General features: G+C 39.0%; 2 protein-coding genes across 2 annotated transcripts; one reads left to right on the top strand and one right to left on the bottom strand.

Moving 5' to 3' along the window:
- Nucleotides 1-184: 184 nt before the first annotated feature.
- Nucleotides 185-2,451, bottom strand: LOC107186225. Its single transcript, XM_015574047.1, has 6 exons — nucleotides 2,415-2,451; nucleotides 1,879-2,342; nucleotides 1,042-1,682; nucleotides 617-963; nucleotides 296-537; nucleotides 185-208 (listed from the first exon to the last, which is right to left on the bottom strand). Exons 1-6 carry the CDS (start codon nucleotides 2,449-2,451, stop codon nucleotides 185-187), a joined length of 1,755 nt encoding a protein of 584 aa, XP_015429533.1.
- A 1,098-nt stretch (nucleotides 2,452-3,549) lies between these two features.
- LOC107186238 (protein unc-13 homolog D) lies at nucleotides 3,550-24,746 on the top strand. Its single transcript, XM_015574064.1, has 19 exons — nucleotides 3,550-3,837; nucleotides 7,783-7,941; nucleotides 9,844-10,087; nucleotides 18,016-18,180; nucleotides 18,277-18,455; nucleotides 18,796-18,840; nucleotides 18,906-19,065; nucleotides 19,409-19,932; nucleotides 20,241-20,387; nucleotides 20,460-20,597; nucleotides 20,672-20,860; nucleotides 21,217-21,511; nucleotides 21,815-22,173; nucleotides 22,409-22,598; nucleotides 22,807-23,113; nucleotides 23,367-23,447; nucleotides 23,789-23,912; nucleotides 24,224-24,417; nucleotides 24,499-24,746. The coding sequence occupies exons 1-19, from the start codon at nucleotides 3,737-3,739 to the stop codon at nucleotides 24,591-24,593; spliced, it is 3,696 nt and encodes a 1,231-aa protein (XP_015429550.1). The 5' UTR covers nucleotides 3,550-3,736; the 3' UTR covers nucleotides 24,594-24,746.
- The last annotated feature ends 1,885 nt before the right edge of the window (nucleotides 24,747-26,631 follow it).

Genomic DNA, 26,631 nt, shown 5'->3' with positions numbered 1-26,631 from the left:
AGTATAATTGTAGAAATAATAATAAAACTTCTGAATATACAGTTACGGCAACATCACATACACATTAAAAGGAGAAGTGAAATAGGCTGTCTGAAATTATGTTTATTTTGTACTAACTCGGTGCATTACAATTACAATGAAATACTTCAATATCTATTTTGCAACGGATTATACATATTTTTATTCATTGCTTCACATCACACAATTTCTGTCGTTACATTTCCATAGACTTTAAAGAATATATATAATCACCCGAAATCGAATCGACAGACTCTTGACGATCGAAACGGATTACCGAACGACGCGTACGCAACGGTTCGTTATCAACATCGAGGGGACGCGTTTCGTTTTTCATTCCATTTTCAAAGCAGAACAAAGTACTGGCAAAGCCCAACGTTTGCATGAACATTGTAACCAGCAGCACGTTGTTCGCCAAACAAGCCAGCATGCTATTGTCGTTCGAACTTTGCTGTCTGCTCAAATGGTTCATGGATTCAATTAAATTGTTCACGGAGGCTTCTGCTTTCTTTAATACAACTGTAAAGGAAACATATTAAAAATGTCAGATACCAAATTTATGAACTAGTAAAACAATAAATTCTTCTTCGATATTAACCTCTGGATCGAGATGGATTTTCTTCTTCCTCGTCACTTCTGAAAAATTCTGAGCTCCAGCCATCATTTTCATTCGATTCTTCCACTGCTGTACTGGTGTCTGTCATTTGCTGTCCGTCTCTACTTCCTTCGTCCGAAGAAAACTCCAATACTCTGTTCATCCAGTCCATCACACACGACAGGATTCTCACGTGGCTCTGCCAGGATTCATTCATAACGTTTTTAATCCCACTGACGAGGAGTTTCTCGAAGTCAGTCATAGAACGATGCAATCCAGAAATTGCTCCGAATATTCTTTCATACATTCCTGTTCTGTAGACTTGTATGGCTTTGGACACTTTCTCCTGCCTGCACACAAACAAATAACTTTACTTATTTAAGTTCTTGCTCATTTACTGAACGAAAATTAAATTCAATCGCACTAACATTCTCGTGGTCTTCTTGTCTTTAGTTCTGAGTACCGAAAGTTTCCGATATTTCCTTAAACCGTTGTCATAAATCGTACAAAACTGGCATAATTCGTTGGCGAACCTTTGACCCCATGGCTTCTTCGCGAAAGTGTCACTAACCGTTTTTGGCGTTTTGCGGGTAGATCTGCAGGTCACTCTGTCATCTCGATTTTTACCTGGGTAAACTTTGCAATCGCTTAACTGCTTGATCGCCTTCATCCATGTTCTATCTGGCACTTTTCTCATTCTATTCTCCGATAGTTGTTTCGTGCTTCGTAGACATTTGTTGAGATTTAGCAGATCTCGAATACAATCGTTGTAATCTGTACCTTGCTCTCCTGTCATCGCGAGGCACAGAAACGCTTGCCACGATTTGTAGGCGGGATTTTTGGGAACATCGTCGTACGAAGTGCTTCGTAAGGTCGACTTGAAGGTCCTCAATGCAACACGTGGAGGATTTCTGGTTATATTTAAAACAGCACGGTTAAGATCGTAAGATGTTTTGCGTCTTTTCATACTTGATACACGGAGCAGGCATTGGGACAACCTTTCCCCAAAGTCTGCTGCGTTGTAGACGACGCCCATAAATTGCAATTCGTCCGATTGACTCCTTGATCGCTGAAATTTCAAAATCTTTCGCTGATTCACTTAACAAATATCTTTATTAATACCTAGTAAGTGTAAATAATCATATACTTTTCTATAAATTACCATCGAGAAATGAAAGTACTAAAACGCAAGGATTATACAAAGATCGAAATAATTCGATATTTCAATTTTCAATTTTACACTTGATTTCAGTCTTTCGACAAACCTGTTTCGTCCGTGATGTCACGTTGCGTTCGCCGAAGTATTGATTAATTTCGTCATCGACTTCGTTGATCATATTACCCACATCTCGCAACAAAAACGCGATCTGTAGTAAAGCTTCGGAGAACCAATCCTCCGAGATCGGAAGCTCACTGGAAGTTTGCTTATACTGTTGAAAGGTGTTGGTCAGATTGCAATCTTTCGCAAACTGCATGAGTTTCTTCCGAATCGAATCGCACATTTCTCGGATCGTCAACTGTAAATTATTCTTCTTCGATCTCAATACAATTGGTCGCTTTACTGGTTCCGCCATCTTGGACAGGAAGCGTTGAATCGATAGTTCCATAATTTTCACCTGTTTCGGGTTAACTAATAGAAAGGAATTGGGATTTTTTCGGATATAATCGGGTAAAATGAGGGAATCATTTCGATCCAAGTGATTAGACACCGAATGCTGTGCGATTGTACCTGTATATAATTATATAAAAAATTATTAAGAGGTTTAATAAGGTATTTTGTTATTTTTAATTGTATACTCACCTAGAAATAACAGAAACAAAATAGATTCGTGAAACATGATGGAAGTTCTGTGTTCCATTCCGTCGTTTCCTTTTACCTGGTTAGCTTCAGGTATATATAATTCTATTTAATTACCGCTACAATCACTTTCGATAATTGGACATGAAATATTGCGGTGTCTTGTCATTTTTCATGTTTCCGGAAGAAATATTCGTAGCTGATAAAGAGTGGCAGTAAAAGTGACTAACGTTAGATAGTGTTCGGGAAGTGTGAAGTAAAGAAGTAAAAATAAAGATGAGGATGGTTAAATGTAAGAATTACTGATTTGTTTGCAACAATGTGTTGTGTTCCATTACAAATAGCAAATACACTATAATTTAACGTCAGTTTTCAGAGACTTATAATATTCATATATGTAAACTATAAAAATTGTATCATAATGCCCAAAAATGCTATGCAACAGTACAAGTTAAAAATGGCGGAGGCCGCAGGTAATCTCTCTCCTCCAATAAAGAAAATGGCGGGTCAACGCCTGCGCTTAAACAGTCTTACTCTTCGGGTTACATCTAATCAAATTCAATTCTGAAGAATCTGTATTCTATTAATTGAGTTAAAATAAATACAACAAGTAATAGAAACAGTAAGAAAAATCAGAACTGGAATGCAGAGTGGCCAGATCATCGACTTCTCGCCAGAAGAGTACGTTTTGACGTGTCAACGACACTCGACGAATTTGCTGAAATCATCTCGTCTATTATCATCCTTGGCAACAGGCTCGTATCATCCGTCTCTAATGCACCTGCAATAGAGACAGAGAATGATGTCATCGCAAAGACAGCTATCGCGTTGACTCATTGATACTTATTCAGGAGTTATGGCACCATCAGGAATACCGAAAGACCAAAGTTAGCAAACATCAGGCCCCTAAATCTTCGTTCCAAAAAATCCGTTGCTTATCACTGCAACGTCGTCAGGCATTGTACACCTAGAATAAACAAAAGAAACGTTTGATAAGACATTCAGATCGACAGAGTTCAGAATTCGTTTGATTCGGTATCCGGGACCCACTGCCATCTGACGGTTGAAGTAGAACTAGACGACCAAGGTACGGCAAAAGTTTCCTCGCTATTGACGACAGTGCTGGCTCGCCCGGAGCTCACATACCGGCGTTCACGTGAAACGTTCACTGGAATTTTTGGCGATACGATAAAAGCAATGAGGTGTTCCTGACCGAGGTGAAACGAAACAGTGACGTTCCGAAACGAGAGAAAGTGTTGTTCCCGTCCGAAGACGATGTTGTAAAGATCTACCTGTGCGTGAAGTATACTTAAACACCTGCCAGGATGGACGAGGAGACTATGTGGAAAGATTTCTATCACAAGATCGTTGAGGAGAAGGAGACCAAGGAGAAGGAAGAACAAGAGAAGTCAGAGCACGAGATAAGGTAGAGAGTGCAGCTTTCGATGCGACACTCTGCTGGGAATAAGGACTTCTGTGACTTACGTACACTTGCACTTAACTCTCTGCTTCTGTCTAACTTGGTCTGTCTTCTAATTTAGCATAAGCAACGCGGTCATCTAACTACTGCGGGGCGTGTTTTGGTCGAGGATGTGCTTTGTTTGGAATCACGAGGCAGTGTCTTCTGATTACTTCTTCAAAATATTCTTAAGTCGATATCGAAACGATCGATTCTTTGGAAAATCAGTTTTGCAAATGATTTCGATTGCATCCATAGATTGCCATAAATTATTAATTTGTTCTTGTTAGCTCTATGAAGACACTAATGATAATTGCTTGCCTAAACGATTTTAAATATTAAGTCTGAAAGTGAATTTTACGTTGCTAACAGTATCATCCCAGGTATTCTAAAGTCTTTGAATTAGAAGTTGCAATTCGAATCTGTCGCTGAATCTATAACAAGTCAATTTCATGACTCACGGTACTTACGCATCTACAATATCAGAGATGAAAATGTAACAGGTGACTTCATGCCGTCTTTGTTTGTCATAATTATCTGTTGTAAGAAGATTCGTCTTATCTTCTCCAAAGAAATCGGTCCCGTGACTAATAGCTTAATACGAATTGCTGAATAGTCACGTGGTTGACTTGGACCATCAAAGTTCGAATTGCCGCCAAACAAACTGATACAGTACTTCGACCCGTTTCATGAACCAATGCGGTCTAATGCACCACCACATGCGGCCGCGTACTATTAATAAAACGAGATTGATGCAAGTCCCTACAACATCTGCGGAGAAATTGCTTCTCCAGGTCGTATGCGAGCTGGTGCGCGCGCGCACGTACCAATTCTTCAAGATCTATGATTCAAGGTCAACGGTTCCTAGTCCACGGTAATGAATTGCACTTGAACTTGACTTCGGGTGTAAAATTGAACATTTATAAAAGAGCAAATTACGGTTCTTTTATTATATTTAATTACCTTTTATGTCTGCAAAAAGTTCAGTATGCCACGTGAATTACCAGTATCATTAATTTTTTTAAATATATTGTTATTATTAAGGTTAATCGAGTAAAAGGAACCACTGATAGAGGCAATCGGAATGCTAACCAGGAATGTCTATAAATAATTTCGTGTCGAGATTTATTAATTAGGTGATGTCACGTGAAGCTGGGCAATTTAGAGAGCGTAAAGAAAGATTTCCTTACATGCACCGTAGCATCCAAAGAAGCGTGCACACAAACAACACTGTTAACATTCTATGTGGCCTCCATAAACGGAAACGAAACAGTGCGAACGTGTACGTCGTGTTAATTAACTCTATTATGATGTTGTCTCAGCTGTTGCTGTCAATGACGGCCATACCGGTGAAAAATACGAATCGTTTGTGTCCTTTCACAATTGGTAAAAACGAAGTAGAAAATATTACTGAAATTTAAATGCCGAATAGGATTGATAAATATTCATCAGCAAGTATATTCAGATTTATCTACTGTCTTATTGATGCATGAGGAAAAGTGGAAGTTGGCATAATAAAGGCATCAAAACCACAACAAACGAATATTACAAGAAGCACAATAGAGAAAACACATACAAGATGTTTAAGTTTATATATTTTATATATTCATAAATATTACTGTCAATAATAGTATTGAAGATGTCAAGTAAAGGGTTGCAAGACATTTTAAGTTATTCCTTTGTATAAACTGTGACTAGCATAAATCATCCAAGACTTCGGAGCAGTAATGCACTCACTGCAGCCATTTACGATCTCCTGAGAAGAATTATAAAGAGTTCTATCGTGCCAAGACACAGACTACCATTATTCACATTGTCTATAAATAGACGATTTAAAATTCTATTTTTAGAAAATTATCTCTCAAGATTATTCATCTACGAAACGATCTGGTTTGTTATTGTAGACTTTTAATTTCTCTTGGGAACACTTTGATCTATTTCCTTACGTTCCGACAGTTAACCTTAATTGCTAATGAATGTGTCCATGTCGGTTCAGTGGAATTAGTTCCGCGCGATGATACTTTTCCCATGGATCAGCAGCAAGTCGGTGTTGTCATGTGCGTCATCAAAGCTGAACGGGAATTCCTTGTTTCCATATCAACTAAGAGACCAGCATGGAAATCGAGTAGAGGCTTAGATTACCGTCGCGTAGGTGAACGTTCGATGAGATCGGGAATTGATATCTGAGAATAATATTCGTATAAAAAGATATTACTTTTTTTTTTAAATTTGATATCATTGGAAAATATCGAGTCTTTCTATTTGTTAACTATGAATTGTACTGTTCTATAGATAAGACAAAAGGCTAGTCGTGTTACAAGTGAAGCATAAGTTACATTGTTGAATACCTCAATTTACAAATATTGAAAGTTATTTCGAGTAACAAAACTGTTATGTAATTCAAAAATATATCTTTATAAATGAAGTCACAATGTAAATAAATTTTAATTAGTTATTCTTTAAATAAAATGCACAGCAGAACGTCGATTATCCACAAATCTGATCATCCCAGATACCAATCATGGGAACACAGAGCAAGTCATGAATATTTTCTGAAATAAGAATTATTCAAACTTATGATCGAATATAGAAGGTTCTTATTTACGGTCAGATTTTTACGGTTTATTCCATGTATTTGCAGATCAAAGCGTGTCCGAGTACGTGGTAACGTGTAAATTGTCAAACATAGAGATTAATATAATGCGGATTAAGTCGGTTCGAATCCGTTTTGAAACGGCGGAGATCACCGAAGGCCGTGTGTGTCTTACATCACTGCAGACCTTGTGCCTCATGCTCACAGACAACACTCCAGTTTCAAATACCGTAAAATTCAAATGAGCTGATGAACTCTAGTTGCGCCAAAACAATCTTGATTGCACAATCAAATATGTGATAATGTTAATATTTACGAAATCCATAAGAACGTTCCAGATTTGGCGAATAGTTAAGATAGTTTCAGAAGAATTTCTCGTAACCTAGAATTACCAATTTTGAATTGCCCTGTAGAAGATAAGATTTTACTACTTTCACGAGTTACAGACACAAGGTCTTACAATGAAAACCTTCATAATGGAAGATTTTTAGTAACAACATAATTGTTCTCTATAACTATTTCTACTTAGGATTAGATCGGATTAGGTCTTAGGGTACAAAATATTAAACGAAAGTAATTCCACCATTTCAGCAGTCTATAGAACTTTTACTATGTTATTCAGATATGAGTGTAAATTATAATACTCACAAAGGTTCAAAACATCTTAATTGGACAAATTGGACGAGTATGTATTGACACCTCACGCAATTCGTGGGAAATTATGTAGATTCAATCGCTAGCGCCAATTCCTTTAAACCATATCCTGCTACCTCCTACTTCTTTCATTTAACTTTGTGAGCTTCGGAGTCTGAAGTCATCGAGTAGTTCCCCGACAGACATGCTTGAACCGTCACGTTTTTACCGGTCTCGTTTCAGTGAATTGTGTTGCTGATAGTGAGTGTAGACCTGAAATTAAATCGGTTCTTTCGTTAAAATGGTAATACACTAGAAAAAGTATCTCATATCCTTTCACTGCCAGAACAATAGTATATACTGCAAAACTCAACAATTTTTAAAATAATTCTCACCTAAAGAAATGATTGCAAATACTTAGTTTATTCTCCAGATATCACAGAATTTTCTAATTTCCTGGTAAGAGTCAAATATAAAATTTAATAGTCTCGAAAGGAAATCGAACGATGAATTTTAAAAGACACTATATATTGCCGCGCACAAAGTTCATCTGTCACTTTTATATAAAGTCCAATACACAGTTGCACACGTCGTAGCACAATTTTGCAAGAAGGAAAACGAACTTTGTCACTGCTGTCGCAAAGTATACCGGCGTCGAATCACGTATTGTGTGTTTTTTCTGAAAGGAATAAGGACCGAAAAATGGCGCACTTCGCGAGGCTGGACGAGAAGCATCCATACTACGCGATCGCCGCGGCCCGAATGTGGCAAAAACCGGAAACGAAACCGGTGACGGTCGCGAGATTCTATTGGAAATTCGCAGCGTTCAACTTCATTCACAAAAGGTGAACCGTGTTTTTTCCGTTGAGTAAGTGACATTCACCCGCGATTCGTAGTGCGTAGCGCAGACAGCTTTCTTTCTGCACTGTCACGTCACGAATGATTAGATGTGCGACGAATCCCTTCTGCTACTGTGTCCTCGTATGTGGTTTGTCTGGATACCTATTGTATCAGAATAATTACGAAAAATGTGTCAATATGTAGTTCAAGAAAATGTTCATGGATGCTATTAATAAACAGAACAAGAATCTCCCTTTCGTTATTTTACTTTTAGACCCTGATATTTACACCGAAATCTTTATCTTTTTGTTTCATGCAGTCATTAAAGAAACACAGTGATACTTTAAACAGGGTGTTTGCCTACTAGTGTCAGAAACGTGTCAAAATAAGACGAAGTAAAACGAAAATCAACAATGATGAAATTGTGTTGGGAGCTTCACTTTCGAGTTATTCACGATAAAAAATTGGGGTCAGAAATGCCTGACACCAGACAATCTGCGTTACAAGCAGTAAGCGTGGAGTACGATTGTCACGGCGTATATAGTGGCGTCGTTTGAAAAAAAATACGTCCTTGCCACTTTATAGCCAAACATGTGATATATACAGTTTTTTTATTACAATCCCAACATTTGCTGGTCATTTGCGAGCTAAGGGTGCCTGAGACTTTGCTTTACCACCCGCTGTTCACTGTTGCTCAACAACTGTGTTTTCATTTGTCCTAAAACTGTCCTTATTGGGAGGCACCTTTGGATTATTTACTATTCCCATTCGCTGCTTGCACATTTTTATTTCCTGCCTGTCCTTTGCGAGGGACTCAATCGTTAACGGAAACAAATCTAGTCGACACGAAGTAGCCCTCGAAGAAGAGCACTTGTGCTTTTTATAGTAGTAATTTAATTTATTATAGTGAGTTTTTTGTTTAGTGTAGGTTAATGTATTTAGTGTATATTTTGTGCGTGTTTACCGTGGCTTTATCTGTGGATTTGAACGAGTAACCAGATGTAATATCGTGCAAGGATTTCAGTGTGCTTTTTTAATAAAGTGCGCAAGAAGATAGTTCAGGATCGAGTGCAAGTACGCATCATTTTTTGGGGTACGAGGTAAAGGTATATTTTTTTTAGCAGACGTCAGTGTACGTGCCTGTGAATTGTTAGCTGTAAATAGCTTGAACAACCTCCAACACAGTTTCATGATCCTTGATATTTCGTTTCATTTTAGTATCATTTACGAGCATAAAATGTAAATCTTAATAGTAATACGGGATGGTATTCTAAACGCGTTACGTATAAATTGACCATTGTATAATCAATGATCACAATTAGCCTGTATCCTAGCGCAATTAACAAAAAACTTTCAGTATCCGGGAAACATAGCAAACACGCGATATTAATTCCATAGAATTTACATGGCATTCGAATTTATACATGGCTGTTCATACAAAAGGCCACCGGTTTAGAATATGATACAATAGTGGTTTGAAATGAAAAATATACTGTCAACTACTCATCTGGTGTTCCTTTATTTGGGAACGTCCTATATAACGAAACACATACTACTAATATCATGACACAATTACTGCTTTCAACGTTTATCGCTGGCTTTTCATTGGGTGGTTGCTGAAGTAATGTGACCATTTTGTTTTACCTAGTATCAAATTAATAATAACGTTAGATTGATTGGAATGTAGCGTTGAATCTTTGGATCTATTTTTACCGCACATATTCTACCGTTTAATGTCTCAGAGTATATCTTTATTCTCAGTCCAAGAAAGAGACGTTTTAATTAGCGAAAGATGATAAAATACAACTTTATTTCCAGTCGATTTAATATTAATTTCTTGGTTATAGTGTCATCGTCCGAAATACTTTACGTTTTACAAATTAATGTAACAATGTTGTTTTCAATAGAATACAGGAGTCCGATGGCGGATTTTTCGAAAATCTCGGCACGTTGCTGGCCGAGAAGGTTCGAGCACAGGAGCAGGTTGAAGGACCATTGCCAAAGAAAAATGACGAGGTCCAGGAGGAGGAAGACAACCTGAGCGAAGAGGAAAGCATCGAGGAGCCTGTGGACGCACTTCTGGAAACCGATAGTGACAGGGATGAAAATGAGCACGCTCTGAACTTCTTGGCTGAATCTATGGGCTGGAATGTAAGCAAAATATTTATTGTTAAATCAATTCAGTTCAATCATTTAATTTTATTTCAATTTTAACAATCTTAAATCTTTTTTAAAGTGAATAGATTAAACGAGAAACATATTTTTATTGAATGATACTGTCGATAAGACTACGGACAGATTTTAATAAATTAATTTAAAGTATATAGACGTCTAGCCCATTACAATAGACGATAGAACCAGGTTCTGTACGAAACCCTTATGTCAACTGTAATTTCCACAATGGAGAACACTTTTCCACGGTCTTTCAAAATCAAAATAGTATCTTGTGCTAAAGATATTTCCCTTGAAAAATCTCTTTTACGTCTGATCTACTTAAAACGGTGTATTTACGTGTTTCTTCTTCGTACTGTCCGATAGACCATAAATTCCTTGATTTACTCCCTCAAGTGTTCATCTCGTTGTTGAATGGTCCGCTAAATTTTCCGCGTCGAGTGGTTTCTTCTTTTAGACACCGACGAGAAGGAAAAAACATCAGAAATCCGCGGCGAGTGGGCCGGTCCATTCGAAATAACAATGATCTCTGGGAACGCGTGGAGTATGGAGTATTTAACGCGTCATTCACGCGAGAAAGGGCGACTTAAAATACTTTGATAAGTACGAGATCGTCTGGCCTTCGTCAGCGCGGATAAGGGGTGGTCTGTTCGTTGTGAAAGCTCGCTTTGCCTGGTGATTTGACCGAAGATTATGGAAAACACATGAGGAAAAATCGTGGGAAAATGTCGTTGTCAGAAAAAGTTACGGGTTAATGAGTATTATCATGTAATAATAATTCTTATTATTCTTTTTACTTTATTTAATGGAAGGTTTAATTAAAATATGAATACGTAAATTTTAGCGTTTCAAGAGAAACATCTGAAGTATATATAGTTCAGCTTTAGTTCAGAACATTTATATAAATATTAACCACCAAATAGAAAGTTTCTTAAATTTTCGTAAAATTAATTTTTCTTTCTAATTCTGTTTTAGATATATATTAGAGAGTACTCCATTTTGTTGTTTTAAAATTCATTTACTTCTTCAACTCCGTTCTCTTCGAATTGAAAAATACGATCAACTATTCCATAACTCCCCTCTGAATTGTTTCATTCCTTATTCACTTCAATTCTCGACGAAATTATGGCGGCGTCGTGTGCCATGCGATGGTAAATATCGATTTCACAAAGGTCTCAGTTGCAACCGAGGGTTCGTCCAAGTTAGATGTCCTCTTCCTTCTCTAATAGTGGCACCAAGACCTACTTATACATTGCCGTAGTCTTGGTTATGTCTGAATTTTATGGTTTACAACAATGGGGATGAGTAAATATGGCGGACCATTCTCTCTGCAGCTCGACGAAAAATATGTAAGTTAAGAAACGAATTTTAATCCACATTAGTACAGTTAAATCGCTGGTAAACGCGAAACTTTTCAATGAAATCCTCTTTGAAATTTCTCAATTAAATCTCCTTCAACTCTCCAAACCGAAGATTGGCTCGTATGGAACCCTTTTACTCGACCTTCACTGATCAAATAAAAAATGACGATGACTGCGATCTTATACCCCGCTTGATTAACAGACCAGAGGATCTTTATGCAAAATGATATTTTCCAAGGCAATTCATACAGAGAAGAGCAAATCTAACAATTTCTTTGTTTTCTTAAATATCACATTGGGTTCAGAATAAACTAGAAAACTCATTGAATCTGATGAAAGTATTGTTCTTCACTGTATTTTACAGACATAAATCCAGCATAAAATCCGCAGTCTAACCATAACAAAATTGAATCTGACTGTACCGTTGTAAAGGGCTCACGATACATAGACTCTATCCCCTATAGGGGACCTAAGTTGGACGATCCAGCGCAGACAATCTTGTCGTTCGGCCCTTTAAATAGAGAAATAAAAGCCCTGAAAAGAAAAACAGGCACCACGTGAATGGCTCCAATTATGTCACCGATACCGAAACGCACACGCGTCGCACGCTCGTGGGGTGTTATCCTCTAAGCTCAATCGGGCAGTTAAAGTCAATCTGAAGCGCGATTCCGGGCCTGTGTACGTGCGTTCGCCACTGCATACAACGCCACTACCACCACCAACAGACTCGAATCGTCGACGTACGACGACTCGGATCCGTCGGTTCCATCTATTCCTAGCAGTCCGGTTCCCGACTTCGTCAAGTTCTTGTCGCGCGTCTTCTTGCCACCGATTATCCTGTCCGCGTCCTTTCGACGTCCTGAAACGCCACCACCGTCTCTCAGCCCCCCGCGATGAAACACGTGACATCCGATTCGGGACGAATGATATCTCGTGATTATCGAAATTTACAGTTCTGTGAACGGCAGGTGTGATCAAAATGAGAGAAATTGTGAAGTGAAGATGTTCCTTGAGATGTAAACGGAGAACTGAGTTTAGATGTTTTGGGGGTAGAGGCAATCGAGTCAGATCTAACTCTGCGTGTGGTTTAACAGGGTTTCGATGTTCGTGGATCAGGTTGGTTTGGTAGGTGATTCGATTCCGATGATTTTTCGAAATTTCTAGCAAATTCGAACGATGAAACGAAAAACGTGGAAAGGCTGGTCTTGTTTGTTGGCAACCGTAACTCAAATACTCTCACGAACCAGCAACCGACTTGGACGCGATTATAAAAATAAATCAAACCTACCGTGAAAACTGGGTTGGGCGGTCTTTTTCTGTTCTGTATCATCGAAAACTGGCAGATTGTCAGCGGACATGGCTTCACGGTGGAGCGAAACACCGGTGAGACACACGTTCTCATCCCTTGTGTACCACATTAATATAACTAGAAAGCTAATATAATTAACAAGAGCTTCCAAGGCTCAGCACCAATACAAATTCAACCAGTTTTTAAAAAAATCATACATTATTAAAAAAACACATACCTTTTCCCAATGAAATATTAATATAATCGACAAGAGCTTCGAAGGTTCAGCGCAATCGAACAACCACCGAGCAAATATCGAGTTAGTCGTTGAACCGCAGGCGAGAAAAAGCTCGCGTTTCCTGAATTAATTCATTCCCAGCACAAAATAGATCCGGCCGTTGAGTGGGCGTGTAGTTGTAGAGCGACAAAACCTGCATAATATCACGAGAAATTGGGCACACTCCGCGAAGGCCGTTCTGTACACGTTGCCTGTATGATTCTTGCCGTTTCCACCCATAGAGGTGTCCGTGCTAAGCGGCAAGAATCATTCGAGCTCGCACGGTGGCCGTCTATGCGCGACTTGTCGGTCAATGAGCTAATTGTCGGTATATCAATTTTCATTGGGCGCAATTGCGCGAGCATACGAACGCATTGTGGTTGCACTTGCCCCGCGGGTCGCCTCAAACAGGATACGGCATAGTTTCCCTTTGTGCAGATTCATTGTCTTGTTTTCACGGTTTCCATTGGTCACCCAGTTAACCGGGAACAGCCAATGCCGTGTGTGCTGTGCCCCCCCCCCCTCGTTTCTCGATATTTAAATCGGTCCCCGGAGACCGTCTGCGAAATTTTTATGCATTATTTAATTGATGCATTATTCTCTTATTTAACCAGCGGGCCCCGAGTCGACTGTCGTTTCCCGTTCAATGGGGCTTAGTCACTTTCGTCTGGTACCTGCGAAGTTGTGACTGCTTGGTTTCGGATACTATGAAGAAATTCAAGTTTCTAATGAATGCTTCGAGAAGTTTTTATTAGGTTGCAACCATACGAAATTGTCTCCCATAGATCGAAACGAAAACGCTTATTTCTTTTCGATTGAGTTGGACACTTTGATGATCGAAAGCGTTCTTAAAACGTGATATCATCTGATACGTTACCGCTCAGAAGTATCCGGGCACTTGGTAGATTTCTAGTAGCAGCAAGTTAGCCATAGAAAAATGTATAAACGAATCGTTAAAACTATTTTTATAACCTTTCTATCACATAGTACAACTTAATGTAATTAGTTTATCGTCGATTGACGAGGGCGCTGAAAGAAGAAAGGTATTACTACTTTCTGAAAAACTTCAATATCTCCTAACTCTTTATATGTAATAACCCCTTATACATATACATATGTTATACCTACTGTAACATTTTATTTCTGTTCACTTGAGTTTTATATTTGCTCGATAAATAGGTTGTTTTACGAAATTGAGATAGATATAGCTCGGCCTTATAAAGGATTGAAACACCTCGAAGTAACGAAGTCGTATTTTAGATTAAGAATATTCAAATTCAGATTAAACGATTGATCGGTTTCTATGCTTCCAGCACTAATTAAGGGGTCAATGCTGCTCAGAACAGCGAACTGCGTACAAATAAATGGAATCTCATTGTCAGAGTCAATTGCTTTTGGCAGCCACTATGGCCCAGTTCTTGCGATTCCCACTGACCCGGTGATCTAAACCGATGTTCCCGGCGTCTGGTCAATTTTCCAGTGATTCATCGTTCTATAATATCGAAACATCGATTTTTCCTTCTTGTTCGAAGAACATTTCTTCCCCCTCTCTTTATTCGTGTTCCTCGAAGAGAACTCTGCTGGATGTCTTTTTCGATGAACCATTTTTCCGCCAACAAGACGAGTAGAATCGACTATTTTGGTCAGACGTCGCCGCATTCCGTCCGACCTTTCAGAGCCGGTCGATCGACTACGTCTTGAGTTCGCTAAAAAAAGAGCGTTAGATATTTGCCCGGTAAACGAAGAACGGGATGAACGCTTTTACCGAGTGCGTTACGCAACAACGAATCGAGAAAAAGTGAATATTTAAATGTTTCAGGGTCGATCCGGAATTAGACGTGAGAATTCGGTCGTGCAACCCTGTTCAATCGTTTGCGCTCGCGTTAGTTTCTGAAAAATAGATCCTAGCTCTCTGAACCGAAATAAAAAAAGGTCAATGAAAATCAAGGGATGATCTAACTGTAAGACAAATCATATTTAAACTATTTTTCGCGTTAAAACAATTTGTCAACTCTTAACGTGTCCTGATTACTCCATTTAGAACTATTACTTAATGTGCATGCAATTAAAAAATTTAAATATCACTTTATAATACAATATGACGAATTGAAATTGATTTTAATCTGTTTAAATCATATGTTAAATGGTGACCAATGAATACTTTAATAATCGTTTAATCGAGAAACTGTATCATTTCTTAGTCTTTATTTATTCAAACTGGTCTAAAAATCGAATTTCTCGTAACATAATCGCCATTTAGTAATGATTATAATAATAACGTTAGACATCGTTTTTCTCTTATCAATTACAAAACCGCTGATAATTGTTTGTTTCACGCACAAACAAAAAATCACAACGAAGTAGTCCAATTCAAGTTTCCTTGCATGCCTAATTCACACGTGTCTCCCGGGCATCTACACGTTACTGTTACCGATTTCGATTGCTGATTTGGTCACATGATCGCGTCCCGATTATGCATACGCACCTACGTGTCAATATGCGTGGACTGGATAAGAAAGGTCGTGGCCACCGTGGAAAGTTTATCTTTGATCGGCGAAGTGCACGCGATTACTAGACTTTTAAGGAAATCACGCATCAATGTCCGAGTTGATTCGATCGAGTATAGCGGAACCATGTAGTCCATAATACGTAATTATGGTTGTGAATAAAGCACAAGTGAATTCGTGACTATTGCAACTGCATCTAACATCGTCACTCATAATATCTCGTGAAGAAAGTGCTAAAATCTGTTGGTAATTTAGTAAACAAGTGGCCACGCGTGTGAAGTAAGAAGTCATATTATGGTTCCAATATCTTGATAGTGTAAAAATTAATAGAACCGTGACAATGTTCCATTACATTGAAAAAAAACAAAATTTAAACATTCTTTGAATGTATATGAATATTCACTGGGTTGTATTATAATAAATGACATACTTCGACAATTTTAATCGGTTCCAATGTTTTTGTTAACAAACACCGTTTCTTTCTTGTCTTGACAAAAATTTGTTTCATTTAAGACTTCGTTTTCTAAGAAAAAACTGAATTTGAAACTCCGCTGGATACGCGTGCAATTGAATAGGACTTGGCTGGCGAGTCTGTTCATTAGATTCCGTGTCTACTTACTACCATGACGAATACACTCGTTTCAGATTAGTTTTCAAAGTCCATTTTCTCAAAAACAAAAACCTTACACTAAACAATTTAATCTATTTTTTTCGAATTATTTCTTCTTATAGAATCTCCACCTGTTGTACCATGATTTTGGAGACAGCTTTTATATAAATAAAGAAAGAAATTAATTTATAAATCTGTATAGTTTCGTAAAACTGTCATTTTTCACGATCTGACATACACGTTAATTGCCGGTGATTCTAATGTTAACGATCGGTTCGAGTAAATTCGAGGGTTCGTAGCAGTCCGCCTTGACGAAAGTGAAGGAAAAGAGAAACGGAAGATCTCGGATTTCCCGATCGAGGCCGCGAGTGTAGCCGCGTAAACGTCATTGTTCTTAACTAAGGAAGCTTCGTTTTACGCGCGATGCACTCGCGGGTCATTGTCGGGCTGTACTAGATCTTCCACCTTTCGAGCGGCTCGCTTGACAGCCGCGAAACCGCTGTTGCTACCGTTAACGATTGTGAGACGAATGTGTGACCTTTCCCTTTCCAAGATCGATTCGAGACTTCCGCCGGTGGAGACGTGTGCGATGCGTCTTTGTGTGTCGGAATAAGTGATTCGTGGGATAAATATCAGTGAGATGATCGAAGTAGTCGGAGGATTGTTGTGAGTGAGCCGAATATGATCAACATGAGTCCGCCTATGGGGGTGGCAACCCTCAATCGGTGGAGGAACACCTTCCTCGGTATGCCCAAAGCGGAAATCGAGCGAAGAATGAATACTTTGCTTCAGGCGATGACGGTGAGTCGATCGTTAGGCGATTGTTTATGGACAGTTAACCCCCACTTTATATAGTTACATCAATAATAGAAGGAACAGGCGAACAATTAACCATTTGACCCTCATTTTTCCAACTTACAGTTTGTTCCTCGACGTCAAATTGACAGAGTGGTGAAATATTAATATAACGGAGAGATTAACAGTTAAATTTGTATATTCTTATTTATATACTTGTTTATCGCGTTAACAGTGCAAATTTGTTTTTGCTCAAAATTGAACTGTATTATTTGATCCCCATGGTAGTTGTTTTTTGGGACATTCTATATAGTGATTCTTGTTATCGTTCAATATTCGAACAAAGTTTGCCCTCTCCCTAATCAGGTCACTCAGACGAGAATCCACAGAGAATTATCGTGGTTTATCTTTTCGTTTGTAATTATATACCCGATTGGGATGCATTTGTCAACACGTCGGGCGGAGAACTTTGAACCGTGAGTATTCTACCTCGAGCGTTTTCAGGAACGCGTCGTGACTAAAATCTCGCCTCGTGTGCGGTGACTGTATTAAGGACTAACGGATGCGTTGTGGGCACAGCAGCAGATGCTACAATTATAAATGACGCGAACTGATTGCGCACTGTTTATCAATAACCCAATTGCCAATGATCACGAGGATAAAGAGTAAACATAAACTACGTCGATGATGTAACTAGAAGGACAATCTTGTTGAGATCAAACCAAAAAAAGAAAAAGAAGAAAACTTCTTCGTTTCGAAAAACTAATTATTTAAAAGTAATTCAATAAAAATGTGTTTCTTACCATCGTCTATATGCAACGACCTGTAAGATTAATCGACCAGAAAACCACTTACTATTTAAAGAACACTGTGTATCGAAATTGGTTTAAGATATTAAAATGACCCGGAAATTGATTAATTTTATCGAAGTCTGCCGAACAAATACTTTCATCGGTAATACATCGAATTTGTATTATTGAATTTGATGTTTAATTATTAAAATCCTTCGCATACCAATTGTCGCAAGATTCGAATTAGTCGCTGAAAAATGTGGTTCGTGATCCTATAGATCGAAGAACTCTACGCAGCTCTGGTCTACATGACCCAACATCAGATCGGCTACGACGTATCGAACGAGTGCGGGCAGGAAACTCTGCTGAATCATCTTCAAAATGCGTTTAAAGTCGACAATGAAACGCACGAGAGGATTCTGGAGAAAACGCGGAAAATGGAGGTGGAGATTATATTCTATAACTCTGAAGGAAATGATTAATTGCGACGGTTCGAAAGGTTCATTGTTAATTACAACATTCACGATTGATTTACACAGCCGCCGGAGATGCACTTAAACGTCGAAGTAATCGAGGCAAAGGAACTCGCCTCGAAGGACGCGAATGGGAAAAGCGATCCCTTCTGCGCCCTTTATCTCGAATCGGCTCCAACAAGGCGATACAACACCGCCGTGAAAACGTCCACGCTCAGTCCTGTGTGGGAAGAACACTTCGAACTGTGAGTTAAATATAACACCTGTTCTCCATAAAAAGTTTCATTCGTTCTTCTTATTCTAAGATCATCGTTATCCCCACCGTTTAACTTCTCTATTGTAAACATTTCCTTTTCTTTCTATCGTTCTCGACGTTTTCGACAAAACCAATCTTGTTCCTCTATTTTTAACTCAAAAAATTCATATAATTCAACAACTATTTAATGTGCAATAGTAAATTCGTGACATATAGGAAGTAAATTGAAACACATATAAAAGCATATTCATTACTCAATCGAAATATTTTTGTTTCAAGTGTCTGAATAGTTTTCAAATGTTCTCATTGATCCGTGATTTCGGTTGCAGACCTTTGGAGGATGCAGAGAACGACGTATTGTTCCTAGAAGTCTGGTATGTCGGAAGAAAATTATTTAACCGGGGTACAATGTCTTTAGAATGATATTTTCTTACTTCAGGGACTTCGATGCGGCGGAGACAGTGCCTGAGAAGATGAGCAAAGTCAAGGACGTTAAAGGGGTCCGGGGATTGGTCAAATTGGCGAAAGAAATCGCAGTTACGGCCACGACAGGCAGCCACGATAACGAATTTATCGGTCGATGTCGAATAGCTTTAAAGGTACTTTTATAAATAAACAAACAATACGTATTCATTCCAGACTTCCAACCATGAATTTAACCGTTCTACGCCATTTTTCAAACCACAAAGACTCCTTTCTCACAATTATCCTACATACTACAAATACTCTAGGATTTATATAAATTACGTATCTTACCTTCGACATAATTAATTTAACCAAACAATTGAATATATTATACGTACAATCGACTCCTACTAATCTCCAGACCAGCCCTGCCTATGTAGAGTGTATAGCCTTCACGGATTAACATGAAAATTCCCAAATTACATAAGCCTCGAAACTCCAAAAACCAGGATCCTAATCGTTCTCCACACGTTTCAGGACATACCAACCACGGGACACACGATGTGGTACGCTCTAGAAAAGAAGAACAAGTCGAAACGTCGAGGAGTCGTGAAACTGAGGCTTGCGTTCAGCGCCGAGCACAACGCCCAGGTGGCGGCGCAGGAGCACAGACACCTGGTCAGAGTGTTGCTGTTGCACGAATTAGAATCGGAGAAGATCGAGAAATACTGCTGGTGCGGTCGATGGTCGGCGCCGGCCGAGGTGCTCCTTATGCAACACAGCGCGCAACGTGGTTTGCTCACCAGGAACGTCTCCCTGGCGCAGTGGATCGAATACGCGAGGATCCATCAGGAACACCCTCTGAACTTCGTCGTGTTCAACAGACTGATAACAGATCTTCTCAGGCCTATGGAGAACAGTCTGTTCTCCAGCGACGAGACCAGACTCTTCTGGGACGCCACCAAGAAGCTTTTGTATTCGTGTCTGAACAGTCTTCGAAAAATTCGGAGACTGACACCTGGTGACAGAAACACTATGGTGCAGTTGTCCGCGATTTTAGGGTAACTATCCGTTTATGGAGTTTTTTTCGGGAATGTATTTACATCATTAATTAGGAAGGTCAGTTCAAGTCAGTTGAAGCTACTTTCGTATAGATTACTGATCAGAATATTGAACTTTCTTTTAATATAGTAAAGAGTTAGTTTTACGATTTTGATGCACATCTACTGATGCTAGTTTAAACAGTGCATTATAGAAGCAGTTGAACAAAATTTCTATGAGTATACTTTATAGGTATTAGCATTCGTTAGATACATTATCTCCTTCTAACTACAGAGAACACATCATCTGAAGTCTGTGTTTGATTTAGGATCCTATCGTCTATATCGTGCCTTAAAGTTCCTGAAGATGTAAATCTGTTTCCCGCCAAAATGTACCCATGGTTCCCAGACCCGGACGATAGGTCAACTGTCCTTGAAGCTTTGGAGTACACCGTCGAACAGGGTGGTGCCGAATGGTACGACTGGAATGTTCACCTGTTTTTTGGATATGATTTAGGCCATAATTTCACAATTTTTTAATATCTCAGGTTCGAGCACTTATTGAACAACAACTTCCCAGAAAGCGATTCCGACGAGGACGCGCTTAAGTACCATATAAAGGTGATCCAGCTAATTAGAGCTGATCTGCAGGGCGCCATTGATAGCTATGACAAATTGTTCATCAAGTAAGGACCTTCAGAAGCAATTTGAAGCGCCGCGGTGCAACGAACCGAATTGATCGAGACATTTGCAATTTCAGACGAATCAATTTCCCCTATGCGAGGTCGTTGTACATGATGTACGAGAAGAGGATCAGCGACATGTGCATGGTTATCACTGAGGACATCTGCGGCCGACTGAAAAGGATCGAGATCAGCAACGCTGACGTTGAACTGAGCACCGGGACCACGTTGTTCGAACTCTACTTGGCCTTGCAGCGATACGCTAAGTAAGATTTCAGTATTTTAGGAATCATTGAATGATAGATGAGGTCACATGAGACAACAATACTGATTTCAAATGATGAATAAGTAAATTTGATGTCGACATACCCTGTCTGGGTTTAATATCAGTAGATCAATATACAAGCAGACACGTCAGTATCTCACCTAAGTCTAACAGTATCAGAATCCACAAGGCACTCATTTATATTTTTTTAAAATACACAAAAACTACAAAATGGTATGAACATTTCTCGATATTTGAACGTCTAGAATCCACACTGTGAAAATGTCCCACATTTTTACCAACAGCATAATGTAGCGTGACATTGTCACTTCCAAGTGTATGATGTCTCTGTTTCAGACTTGGTCAGGTACTCTGCGCGGAGGGTGAACTGGAGAACATGAAGGTGCAGTACTACTACGAGTGGTTCAGAGCTGGCGTGGCTCACTGGTTGGGCATAGCCGAGTACAAGGCTCTGAAACGGATCGACAGAGCGGTCGAGTTCGATCCGTTGCAGCCGGTCGATAACACCGTTCAATATAGCTCGAGTGCAGTGGATACATTAACGATATTTTACCAAATCAAAGTGTTTTGGACGCAGCTGGCCTGGCCGGACGTAGAAGGTTCCTACACTTTCATAGGCAAGATTATAGATGTGAGTTATCGACAGCTTCCTCTATCGAGCTTTTAGCTTCTCCACGTTTAATACTGGGTCACTCATAAGTACTTGGATTAGATCGTGTATAACTCTTCCGCCATAGACTTTGATAAATCTACTAAATAATAAGTATGATAAAAAAGACTAAATTCCGCCATAGTGACTCAGATTAGTGACGAATAACACGGTGTAATAAGTTAATGTTACGTATAAACTGAAGAAAGGGAAAGAAATATGGACTAAGAATGAGACTAAGAAATGGATGGAACGACTATCATGGCCCTCAAAAATCATTTTCAGGATATCTGCAAATGTTCTATCATCTACGCCGATAAGATGGCGAAGAAGGCGGAACTGACCACAGAATTGGAGCAGTTGTCCGAAAGTAGCGTGTACGAGAAGAAATTCTTCGTCTCCACTGCTTGGTGTTTCGCAATCAACAATATCGACTACATCAGGACCTCCATTGGACCGTTGGCCAATGATTTAGGGCTTCAAAGTATCGTGGACGCTTTGGCGGAGACGAATACACAGGAAGAGGCGTATCGTTGCAAGCAAACACTTGAATTGATCATCAACAATGCGACCGACACCGTTAAGAACAAAATCATAGAACTGCTGCAAATTGTCGCGAACAAAATGGCGCCTGCTATGAGCAGGTAACGATTGATCGCCAGAGGTGCCTAGATTGATGACTGTGGAAATTTATGCAAATCTACATTTTCATCGACAAATGCAGGAACAAATGAAATTAAATGGACTTTTAGTTCCTGCACTAATAATTCTAGTCAATTGAAACAAAATTCAAGCTTTTTTAAAAAAAACTGTTAATGTATAAAGATCCACAGTCTAGAAATCAGAATGATAGACTAATATTTTTCTTCGGGATTTTAGGTATCTCATGGAGGGTGCAGAGCTGATAGACACCACCAGCAACGCTATGGACCGACTTTTGCAATATTTGGACAGTAATTTGACAACATTGCACGACAACCTCAACGAGGATAATTTTGAGAGAGTCTTACTTGTCATTTGGGAAATCATGTCGGAGACATTGTACCAATTAGTTCACAGTAATTTGGAGGTACTTGGATAAATGTTTTTCAGTAGAATATATTAAAATTACCTACTGTCACTCTCCAAAAAGATTATTACGTTATTCTATTAGGGTTCTTGCATTTCCTCGCGGATATATTTTGCTAACTATTCCTTTTACAATTACGATATGCATTGTAGGTTCTATGGATATTCCAAGGAGTATACTTACGATTTTAATTGATGTTCTTTCGCAGAAAAGAAGGCCACCGTCATTCTACTCGAACCTCCACCGCACCCTCCACACTCTTGTCCGATTCTTCAACGTCGGTGGGGACGAGTCCTCGAACGTGCAAGTATTGGAGAAGATTGAAAATCTGTTGGAGTTACACGGACTCGAGACAGCGGAGCTGATACATCGTTACCACCAAGAGCGTATCAAAGATCAAAACGAGCTGGATGACTCCGAGTACGGTCAGCTCACCGTCAAAGCGTATTTCGTCGACAACATTTTGACCATTCAGATTCTAAACGCGAGAAAGTTACGACCGGTAGACAGCAACGGTAAGTCGCCATTGACCGTAATCGAACTGTTCACGAGAAACACAGGTGCAAACCGTATATTGGTACATATATGTATGTATATATACGCTTCGAAATAGCCCGATTATACATAACTGTATCTCTCTCATTGTCAGTTTGATACCAGTTATCTCATGAAGTTCTTTCGTTCCCTTGTTTGACTTATAGTCCACGACCGGAACGGCCGAGTGGTTTGCGACGAACGGAGAATGACATTATTCTTTCGATTTTGTAGGCGATTTTATAGGCAAGGTGTCTACTCTCAAACGCAAGCTTCATACAAAAACTAAAGAAAGACTGAAAGAAAGGAAGACAAGTATGTAAATGTGGATGTAACGAAAAACACGTTCTTCCTGTTCATCATTGTTCCAAATAGAATCTCTCATTCGGTTGCCTGCCCTCGCGAAAGATAAAGATCAAAGACATGCATGATATACATATGACATTTTTCTTTTTCCTCTTTTCTGCCAAACTGTCACGTTGTACACAAGTAGATCGACAGTATCTTTAGAGTACACGATGATTTTCCTGATTTGAGAATTATGAGACTTGTCATTGACAACAGTGTTAGTCGCCTTCACCGTGCATGAGTCCATATTGGGGTACTCCAGTGTTAAAACTGAACACCTTGAGATGACAGTTCCTTCTGTTTTCCAGGTACCTGCGACTCGTACGTAAAAATTAGGCTACTTCCGGAAGAAAAGTTTTCCGACGTGAAGCTACCGAAAACACACGTGCAGAAGGAGAACTTGTACCCCCTCTTTGATGAAATCTTCAACATGTGAGTGGCATATGAGTGTTATAATCTTTAACTACTCCGAGATCCTATAGTGAGAAACAAAATCTATAGTACCTCTTGTCTTCCATACAATTCTGTTTGTACAGTTACTGGTCCATTCTATACGTGTTACATGTTTTACATACCCACCCAATTAACCTTATATTAGTGCATAAATTACGTTTAACCACTTAGGGAGGAATAGAAAAGTAAAAATATAGAATTCAAATTGGATTGTCGTCTCACGAGAAACGTAATGGATTATCAGGTGTGTCTGGTATTATTTATATTGTAAATCGTATAAATGTTTTCAGTCCTCTAACCGCCGAACAAAGAGCGACCAAAGACGGAATAATCGCGTTCGAACTGAAAGACAAAGACTTTCTCAGATCGAGATTCCTAGCTGAAGCGTTTCTCCCGTTCACTGACATCGCTGACACGGGACCAGACCAAGGAATGGTGTCGCTTGGTCAAATACATTTGATGCTTTCGCGCCCGACAAGAAGAAGTACGTTTCGGCTCCTGTTTTTTTTTTTCTGTTAATTGACGAATTACTCGTTGAACATTCTTCCTTTTATTTTATGTCCAGGTACGGACGTGATACAAGCGTTAGAGCACAGGAAGGGGGACAATCAGGCGATGGAATTCTTGTCAAAACTCAGTTCGAAGGCTGAACGGAAGTAATTGTTTCCATGTAGAAAAACAAGAGAGAAAAATGAATTATAGGTGCTATTATAACAAGAACGTCGATATTACGAATGTGGACCGTCAACTAAATTAACAATTCAAATTCAATGTGTGTGTGATTGGAAAAAGTTCTTAATCGAAGAAGAGGAAGAGAGAATTCGTTCACGTTGTTTAGAAGTGTGCATTTTATTGAACTTTTTATTCGGCTCCGCGATAACGTCTGAAACGGACCAGAGATCTTCGGATTCATTCTGATCGTCGAATGAATTTTTTCACCGTTGTCTCCTTTTTCCATTTAGAAGATCACGTATACGGTCCCATTCATGTGAAAGTTTGGAAAACTCCGAAAAAGAAAGTATTGTCGAATGATAATAGACGTATTTTTATAAAGATTTTACGAATACGTTGTTTTGAGTGGCTACAACCGTCACTGGGCTGTGCATCAATTTCGAATCTCACACACTTACCACCGTCGAAACAACGTCGAACGTCGCATTTCATGACTATAAACAGAACTGTAAGGCTGAGTGAGTGCTACTTACGGGTAACATTGATAATTACGGTGTTTTCGGGGTACACGCTGTTGCAAGAAATACTTTATTAAATCGTTGGATCTTGTAAGGATGAATGTATCGATACATCTAACGACTTGCAATGTACGTCTACCTAGAAGTGCAGCTATGTCGAGCACATATTCGTAACACAGGAAGACAGCGTAAACAAAGTGGTTCTTATTTAGTAATAACGCATTGTTTCATTCGAATCATTAAATCGTAAATCGTGTTCGACAGTTATTATCAGAGATTTTCCGAAAGTGCTCTTTGTACATAGCATACTTTTTATTATAGGTCGATGAGTATTTTTATGCGACTCTGAAACCGAGATGTCTTGGAATCGCAAGAAAAACGAAAAGCATAATAAGTCTGTTTTAAATATTTGTACGTGAAATAACTGGTCGTCGCGTAAAATGATATAACGAAGAAATTATAGAAAACTTCAACGTATTTGAATTATTTATTTGACCTATACCAAATATACAGGATGTCCCAAAAATGTTGTAACTCCTTGAAAGAAGTGATTCCAGGGTGATATGAAACAACTTTTCCCTTAGCGAAAAAATTCTATCTTGACCAAGCATTCGATTTAAAGATTAAAGAACGTAGATTAAAGTCGGCATACTGTTAACAACAATAAACGACCAAAACACTGTTAAAATCGCAATTGTTCAAAATAGTTGACAGTGAGTATCGTCATTCATACACCGTATAGTTCACTTTGGACAGTTCCTACTGCGTTATGAGGACAGCTTTCGGCTTGACAAAACAATAGATTTGAAGCTTAAAGAACGTAGATTAATACCCGTATATTGTTAATAACAATAAATGACCAGAACACTGTTAAAATCGCATTTAATCGCGGAATACCACTATTTTTTTGACCGGTGGCGCCACTCGTGGCGAATTGCTCAAACTGCTAGCCAAATTATACCGACAGGTGAGTGAAAAATTCTGCAGTTGGAAAAACGCGAATATCTCAGTAATTAGGCATTTACAATGAACGCTGTTGGAATCAAATTATTCCTGACAACCCAATGCATCGACTCAATACCGCAAACACCCAGAATTAGAAGTATTATGTATGTATATGTTATCATATGTCCTTACGGAGATAGCAATACATACATATTACTCCAACATGATTCAATCTTATTTACATGATTAAACGAACGCCGAATTTCTTCCTCCAGCACTAGATTTCAAGCTTAAAGAACGTAGATTAACACCCTTTATTGATTGATAAGCCATACTCACACGAACAGTGTGAAAATCACAATTCTTTGTAATAGTTGTTAATGAGTATCGTCATGCATACCCCGTTTAGTCCACTTCGGACAGCTCTTATGCCGTTATGCGGATAGCATTCATCTTGACCAAGCATTCCATTTGTAGCTGAAAGTACGTAGATTAATCCACTGTTATTGATAATAACAATAAACGACCAGAACACTGTTAAAATCGCAATTTAATCGCGGAAT

The sequence above is a fragment of the Dufourea novaeangliae genome, unplaced genomic scaffold, assembly GCF_001272555.1.
Source record: "Dufourea novaeangliae isolate 0120121106 unplaced genomic scaffold, ASM127255v1 scaffold64, whole genome shotgun sequence".
Taxonomy (NCBI): Eukaryota; Metazoa; Arthropoda; class Insecta; order Hymenoptera; family Halictidae; genus Dufourea; species Dufourea novaeangliae.
This window is presented reverse-complemented; position numbering and strand designations above follow the sequence as displayed.